We start from the raw sequence: 8636 nt of genomic DNA, 5'->3' as shown, positions 1-8636 counted from the left end.
CCCRTATGCAATCCAGGTCTTTCAGAGGGCTTCTTGCCCGTGCTGAGCCTCTGTCCTTGCAGCTGTGCCTTTCCTCATGACACCTGAGCTAGCTAGTTTGAGTGCGTCAGCTGTACTCCAGCTAGAGCCGTGTCTGCTGTGTGGGCAGGCTGCAATGAGCAGCAGGAGAGAAGGAAAAGAGAAGACAGCTGAGCAGAGCAGGCCGGGCTRGGGAGGTGTGGGCAGGGCCTGCAGGGGGTTTCTGAAGCGCCGCAGTGTTTATCCTCCTGCAGCCCTAAGTGTTACAAGGGATCCCCAGTGAGAGGGAAAACAAGCTTAAAGAACTGAGTAGCCCTTAGGGGTTATTGGACTCTGAGCCTGGTTGCTGAGGCTTCTGCCAGTGTCCTGCAGAAAGCAGGTAAAATTCTCAGCTTTGGCCCTCTGAACAGAAACAGCAGAAACCGTACAGCTGGAAAGACCGCGGGCAACAGTTTCATCCACCTGCCTGTGCAGAACAGGATCAGATATACCTACCTTCCCTGCATATCTGCTCTCAAGAAACTCCAATGAAAGGGGTCCCCCTAGAATGGAGCCCATTCTAGAATGTCCCCACCCTGTGCCTGGAAGACTTTTCTAATGTCTTCAATCTTTTTTGCTGCAAATTAAGACAACTTTGTCTTTTCCTTTTCCCAGTGGATGTCATAAGTTGTTGACAACCATCCCTCTTGTACCAACTTGTTACAGACGGGATTTTGTAATATTGCACAGAAGTTTTTGTTTTTCTATAGGTGTGAGGGTATGTGCTTTCCATATAATCTGTAGTAAAGATGCACTGAAGTAGGATTCCTTCACCCTTTCTTCGTACTTTCTGTTTTCTGAACTCTGAGCTTTCAAACCAGCCAGGATTGCTCAGGGAAGGGGGCTGCAAAGCTGAGGAGCAGGAGGTGCAAGGACCAAGCCTCCACCTGCTCTCTGAAGTGAAGTTGGTAGGACTTGGTCTCTAATCCTGAGAAGCAGGGAGGAGATGATGGAAATACATTGCTTAAAATACCAATACGTTGCTTAAAATACCTTTCATTCACCTCAGACAGCAGGATTACTGCTGAGAATGAAATTGTTAATGGCTTGTAACATCACTTCGGCTGTTGTCACGGGAATATTATGGGTTGCAGAGGCATGAGGTAAGGTACTAGAGGAATGCTGTGACTAAGTTTCCTGGAACAAATTAAACACTGGCTTTTTTAAGCATGTGAACTTACAGAGCATAACAAAACAGGGCTCTTCATTCTCTAAACACTGTGGATAGGTTCTATGCCTGCTATTTTTCCAACTCTTAAGTTGGAAGGGGAAATCTTGGAGAGCTTCACTGTTAATGATTCATGCTTAAGATAAAACACACATTTTTTAATAGCAAGAATAATTAATCATCAGAATAGACTAGCCAATGCTGTGGTAAATCCTGTCAGTCTGCAATTGGAAGAGCTCTTTCTGCTCTTTTTCAACTACAAATTGTTGAGTTCTGCAGGAATCACTAGGTGAAACCTAGGGACCTGTGTTTTCCATTTCAGATTATGTGATAACACAGTCTCTTCTAACTGGTAATCTATGACTATCCATTGAATTAAAAACAGTCATGGGAATGCTTCATATGCTAATGCTTTGTGTCTTCTTAGTGTGGGTTTTTTAATCATGCTTCATGGGTTTTACTTAGTGCTAGACACTTCCCTTCCTCACCAACATCAGTTTAAAGCCAAAATGTGATGTTTTGTCTGTTCTCTTATTCTGAGTAAGAGGAAAAGATTGCCTTTCTCTGTAATTTATCTGTAGAAATCAACAGAGTATTGGAATTTCCTTTGAAGAACTGCCCCCCACTCTTAGCTCCTGTCCCCTTCCCAGCAAAGGTTAGAGGGTTTGCTAAGCACATTTTTTTACCCAAACAAAGCAAAGCTTGTGCAATAGGATAGTGTATATACACACGCTGTTCTCCCTGCTTCCTTGTAACTTCTGAACCCCCTGACCAGTTTCTGCCGAGTTTGGCAGAAGGGAAGCAGTTGCTACGACAGCAACTTCCTATCTTCCGGTGACTTACTGGCATCTGGGCAGTGGAAGGAGGCTCTAGTGTTGCTCACCACCGGGGGGACGACTGCAGCGTGAGCTCAATGTTCTGTAGACACCAGGGAGCCACACGAAGATATTAAGGACAGCCCAGACAGCAGTACTGGGGGCTGCGCTTGGCTAGGTACCAGAGGGCTGGAGGGGGATGCACACCTGCAGGGAACGAGGAGGCTGTTTCAGCTCAGGTGCTCCCAGGGCAGCTGGCAGGACAGGAACAAATGAGACAGGGAAGTGACTTTCTCAGGGAAGCCCAAACATGGCAGTCAGGGGGAGAGCAATTCAACTCCTCAGCTTTCCCTCCCAGCTCAGTCCCTTGGCTCTGCTTGGATGCTTCCCACTGCTTTGCAGGAGGAGATGGTCCGGGCCTCGGCCACGCTTTCTGGCCAGAGCAGCTGACTGGCAGGGAAGGGCGGCTTGGGAACTGCACTGTACACAGCAGCTCCAGCTCTGTGCCAGCCACAGCCCCCAGCGCTTCTCCTTCCTCTGGGCTTGTGGTTAGCGCAGCATCGAGCTCACCCCAGCCTGATCACAGCATGTGCAACACGCCCTCCTGCTCAGCAAAGCCGCAGTGCGCTGGTCCTGTTGGGTTTTCTTTGCTCTCGTTTGGGACAAATGGCTCTTAAACAGCTGATATTTAAAAGGGGGGTTTATTGCCAAATCTTAAAGCTCTTTACAAGCAGGAGACAAAGTGCTGCCTTTCCACTGGCCGCAGCAGCTGCTTTTCAGATCGTTGGCCACGTTTGCTTGCTTGCAAGCTCACTTCCTTCCTGTCGCAAACGTGTAACCTGGTGGCATAGCCTGAAACACAGAATTACATGCCAGCTCTCCATGCCCACAGGGATTTTAGGCACAAGAAAGCAGCCTTAGTGCAGCCAGGAATTAGATGAGTAAGTTAAAAGGGAGAAAAAAAAAAGTGCATGGTGGCAGGACGTACACTGAAGATGGAGTTGCTGTAGGAGGTCAGAGCAAAGGCTTTCTAGACCAGGATCCTGCCTCTGACTGCGGCCAGCACTGCTGTTTTCAGCAGAGCATGTAAGAAACTCTAGAAGGCAGTTACGGAATAACCCACCCTCCCGCCTTAGGCAGAGACTGGCTCATGACCAGAATGAGAATAACAAGGGGGAAAACTGCAGAAAAAACACAGTGCATTGTTTCCTGTAAAGTCCAGGTGAATCAGGCTTACAGCTGGGCTAGTCATTTTAGGATGAAACTGCTAGCCCTATTAGAAAAAAAATAATTGAAAACAAAGAGTCTCTAACATAATGTTTTCAGCAGTTCAGTTACTGGGTGCTATGGCGATTCCACTTAAGTTATACTTATTTACAAGACATAATACAATCTAGTAGGTTCTGTTAGTACAGCAAATACAGTATTTAGCTGTAGCTTGTAAAATGATTTAACTTACCCATTTCCTAACAGGTATAGTTTTTTTCTGTTAAGATTCCTACTGAGGGGTATTCAGTAAAATGTCAGACACTTTCATTTTTCATTAGGATATTCAGTATTATATAAAAATATACAGTAAAATAAGTACATTCTGTAGGTTTGGCTGTAACAAATAGGGATGTCTCAGTATTTTCATTTGCCAGACGGATATCCACAGAATACACTGCCACAAGAAAACACCTGTGAGAGCAAAAGCATCTATATGTATTATGGGACTAAGTTATCCCATGAGCTATTTCCTTTCTCAAGGATTTTCACTTCCAGGCTTTGATTTGCCCATCCTCAAATTTAGGATTGCCTTCAACTTTGGGATATGAACCTGTACCCAGAGTTTGCCCTGGTTTGTGTGTCTGCCTATTAGCATGACCTGCTCTTCCCCATCTAGTTTATCTCGTTATACAATTGTGTCTTGCAAAAGCTTGCCTGCTCTCTGAAGCTGATGTCCCTAGACTTCCAGTGCACACCAGGTTCTGCCAGCTCACGTTCATACCACACAACATTTGGTAAACAAAAGTGCATATGCAGAAAAATATATTTAGATAGCAGATAGGCACTGAATGTTGTCTCTGTTTAATCAGCCCTTGTCCTAAAGTATATCTGAAAGGTGAACAAGACCCATGGTTCACATTGAATCTATAGCAGCAAATTACACAGATCCAGAGTTTGCTCTTTGGCTACATGCCTGGGAGTGGGCTCGGGACTTAGGAATCTTTTTGTCTCAAAGCAAAACTTTTTGGCACCTGAGCTCTGAGTGTTTGACTGCGTAGAACTTTCCATGTGAGAGAATAACAAGTGATTTTCCATGCAGTGTCTATGGCTGGCTTGAGAAGGGGACAGACCACTGAAATCCAAGCTGTTCTAATCAAAAGAAGTGGAAGCATCAATTCTAGTGACTACCTGTCTTGGTGGCTCTTGGTGGTGCAAGCCAAGAACATCTGCAAGCACCAAGACAACACTGCTGTGCTCGGAACTGAAGCGCCCTTTACCTAGTCTCAGCAGAGGCTCAGATGAAGCTTTACTGAGCTGCTGCTATGGGAGGTGTCTGTAGCCCATAGCAGCCTTGTGGAACCTGCAAAATCATAAAAGAAAGAACAGAAGAAAAACTGTCTGGTCAGCTAAGAGTGCAGTGCTGGCAAATGAGAGAAAAGAGCATAAATAAAGTGTCACTCCTTAAAACCAGGCTGGAAAAATCACCCTTTTCTGTGCTCCCTGAGTCTCAAGGTCCCCTTGAGGATGTCATACGATTCTCCTCAGAGCAAATACCATTGAGAATGGGGTAGGGGAACCAGCTCAGGCACAGGGCTATACAGCAGGGGTGCAAAGACAGGATTTTATCACCACTTTAATCACTAGATACCTAGGGAACTGTGGCTGCCTTCAGCAGGTGGGTGGAGAAGCTGTGGGAATTATGCCAGAGCCTTCTGCAGTACTTTCTTCAGACCCTTGCGTAGCAATGCCTTTTTATTTCAATACACTTAAGCCACTGGGCCCAGCCCCAAAACTATGTGTGCAAAATGCCTTTCCCTCCATGTACTCAGCATTTAAACAGTTGTTCAAATTACAGATGTCTGTGCCAACCCATGGCTCTCAGGCTAGCCAGGACACAGCAGGTAGGAAACTGTTAAAATAATAGGAGGGGGGATTTCATCCAGACCTCTTGCCTGATATGCACGCGCCTGTCAGTTAACATCCCAAGACAACGCAGAGAGAGAGCCTACAGCTAAGAGAACATACGTCCTTRAAGAATGAGCTTCTTAATGGCAGGCTCTCCTAGGAAGATCACTGGGATCTCCTGGACACAAGCTCTCCAAACATCTGGCTAATTGCTCCAACTGTCATGAGGGAACTCATCAGATAGTTATGCTCCTTTAAAATAGATGTTTTGTACTGCTATAACATACTCCTCCTGAGGCTAAATGTAACCTGCTCTGCATCTTTGCCTCTGTTTCCCTATTAATGAAATGGAAACAATTAATACTTGCYTGGCAATGATGCGTTGAGACTTTTGTTCACTTACACAGTGCTTAGCAAACACCTAAAGCTCTGCACAGCCAGAATCAGAAGAATGTACAGCTGCTCTGCATCTGCGAACACTGCTTGCAGTCAGGAGCTGGCCAGTGTTGTTTGCCTCTGTGTGAGGTCACTTTTTAACTGTGGATGTGGTTTTGTGAGTAGCTTTGGAGAAGATTAAACCATTTATCTTTACATTCCCAGATGTCACTGGTCCAGGTGGTCCAGGAAACCTTGCCAGCAAGTGAACAAACTAGCAAAATTTTCTCTGACTAGGTTTCTCCTTTAATGATTTAACTGGCAAAACCAGACAGGTGCCAGTGTAATCTGGGTATTGGTGTGTCTGTAAATACAGATAAACAAGGGCTTTTGCTAGAATAGTCATTTTCTGCTCCTTTCAGAAATCTGACTTGGTTTAATTACCAGTGATTTTTAAGGCCAGATCCATTGACTTGAAAGGACTTTGGATCAAGTCCTTAAAGAACATTCACATTTTTGTAACTGCTCAATGTCCTGTAGCCTTCTACTGCGCTAAGAGGATTAGAACTGGGCTATGATGTACAGCATGAAGAAAGAGAGAAAGATGCTATAACTGAAAACTCAATTCAGTTCCATAAACATGGTGTGTGCACAGCAAAACACCACCTTTTAAACACTGGCCTAGCAATGGTACAAATCATAGATGGCAAATGTTTAGCTCTGATTTTAAGAAACAAGTCTCTCTGAAGAGTGTGTCAGGGAGCACTTCTCCTATAAAGAGTCACTAGATCCTTTTGCTTTCCTTTCTGTTTCTCTGTTGATTCTTTTTTCAGTTCTCCAAACTCTTTAATTTCTTGTAAGACTTGCGTAGCTTGCCGAAGTTGTTCTACTGCCTCATTGAGTAATGTCTCTGCCATCACTGGGGGACCGTTCCCCTCTTGGGCCTGTTCCAACCCTCCACGTAAAACCTTCTGCAGAAGTTTTTCTGTCTTTTCCCTTTCATTAGCAACCTTCTCCTCCATTTTAGCTACGCAGTGATGGGAAACCTTGGGGAAACCTTGGCCTATAAGTGCTCTCTGTGTAGTTTTGGAATCAAACAGCAAGTCTCCCAGAGAAGAACTGCGAAGTCTGAGAGCTGAAGGGCTTTCTTCAGATGTTTTCTTCTCAATAGTCACTTTTACACTCTCATGGCCTGTTTCTGTAGCTAAGGAAGTCTCTCTCTGTTCTGCTAATGTCTGTTGTTCCTTCTCTTCAGAGGTTCTCTCATTTCCTTCTTCAGTTTCAGCTTTTGGGGATGTGGACTCTGCTACTTCACTATCTTCGATCCCATTCACGGGGGGATTGGAACTGTGAGACTCCAGGTCTTCCAAACCCTCAGCTTCCAGGTCACCCTGGCTGGCATTTATAGCGGCTAGAAATTTTTCTGACAGAACCTTAGGAGGAACAAGAGGCTTTGTATCATCTGCTGTGGCAATCTCCACAAGATTCTCTTTGCTACCATCTTCTGATGATTTCAAGTCTTCTGTGGTTTTAGGCTCAGGGACCGGTTGGTCCCAAGTTACTTTTAGCTTGTCTGGCACGTTCTTAGGAAGAGGAATTGGAGCTTTTGCTATGCCCTTGTTGCTGACCTCTGTGAGGGTCTCCCTGTTCTCCTCACTTGGTGCTCTGGATCCTTCCGCATTCTCCTCTCTGCTTACAGAGTCCTCTTCCGTGACATTGATACTGTCCTTTGATGCTATACTTTCCTTAAGCTTCTTATCTGGAGGCAATGGAGGGGACAAAGGTTTTTTATGTTCCTGGTCAGGAACTTTATTCTCTGCATCTTGTTTTTCTTTTGTGCCAGTGGGTTTTGTAGGTGGCATAGGTGGCTTTGGAGTTTCCTTCTGAGGTGGGGGATCGTCGCTTTCGCTGATAGTGGAGTCCAAGTTCGGTGGTCCGTTGTCCACTATATCCAGATCTAGTCTCAGGATGCCATCTGATGTAGACTTGGCAGCCTGAAATACAAGAGAGAGCTTATTCAGTTTCTATTCCATCGTCAGTTCCATGCTCAATCCTTTAACTTCAAGGAATTGCTATGGATGCAGTGGTACATATGCTTTCAGAATAAAACTCAAGCTGTGAGGTGAAGGGGAAAGATGACCATTTCACATGTCCATCTCCTTTTTATACTTACATCTGTCAAAGCTGCAAATAGGAGCATCTGGCCGATAGCAAATGTGACGCCTGAAAGAGCAGCTTCTTCTATAGCTCAAGAGCAATCTATGGAGCTTGCACTTCTTCCATGAAGTATCACCCTGTGCTACCCTCTAACAGCACTAGCAAGCTCTCCTAGCATTAATCTACTAAGTGAAACCCAGTGAAATCTGATATGCCAAAATTTAATGAGCTATGATAATCATGAGTCCCAAGCATTCCACCTAACAGAGAAGAAATTAGGGTCAAAGCATTTACATTGCAGCAAATCTCAAAAGCATTGAATGAGGCACTTCCACCCTTCTGCATACCCCCACTTCTTCCACAGATCACCACATTATGTGAATGTCATGAGTGTTCTGGCTGCCGAGTTATTTTCTGCCTGATAATGCAGCAACTTGCACAAGAATATCAAAGCCAATGACCACAAGCAGTCAAGAATTAGGACCTCACTGCAGAATTTATTTTGCCACTTCCTTTAAGAACAGCATTTAGCAGCCAGTTCTGTTTTCTTCTCAGTTATAAGCAGTCAGCTCTGCCATGTTTGGATTCTTTGTCCTGTAGTAGCTGGATCCTTCTACCCGCCTCGTTTGGGCAGTGTGCCTGCCCAAAGCACAACTGCTTTCTGCTTGTGAGACTGTTCTATTTACTTGAACAGATAGAACAAGTTATCTTTGGACTGTCAATGTATGTTGGGATCGCTTGGGCAGGGGTACTAATGTAATGCCATTGCCTTCTGGTTGCTTCCTCCAACCGGATGTCATCACTGTCTTACCGAGGCTAAACCTCAGCCAGTTAGTCCTCCTTCAAACCACAGGCTGTGTGCAAATCACTCCAGTAGGGTGGTTATATTACAAAAGATGGAGTTGGTAAAGACTGCAGTCTGAGCTCAGTGCTGCAGAGGGAGAAATGCA

General features: G+C 45.1%; 1 protein-coding gene across 1 annotated transcript in view; it reads right to left on the bottom strand.

Annotated features, from left to right (window-relative positions):
* Window positions 1-2718: 2718 nt before the first annotated feature.
* PLEKHO2 (pleckstrin homology domain containing O2) overlaps window positions 2719-8636 on the bottom strand; it is a 32077-nt gene continuing 26159 nt past the window's right edge. The window contains exon 7 of the mRNA XM_026073300.1: window positions 2719-7523. Within this exon, the coding sequence (XP_025929085.1) occupies window positions 6285-7523 (1239 nt within the window). The 3' untranslated portion in view covers window positions 2719-6284. The remainder of the gene's footprint in view (window positions 7524-8636) is intronic.

This window comes from Apteryx rowi, unplaced genomic scaffold (assembly GCF_003343035.1).
Source record: "Apteryx rowi isolate R43461 unplaced genomic scaffold, aptRow1 scaffold_11, whole genome shotgun sequence".
Lineage (NCBI taxonomy): Eukaryota > Metazoa > Chordata > Aves > Apterygiformes > Apterygidae > Apteryx > Apteryx rowi.
Note: the sequence above shows the minus strand (reverse complement) of the source record. Positions and strands in the feature narration are given on the sequence as shown.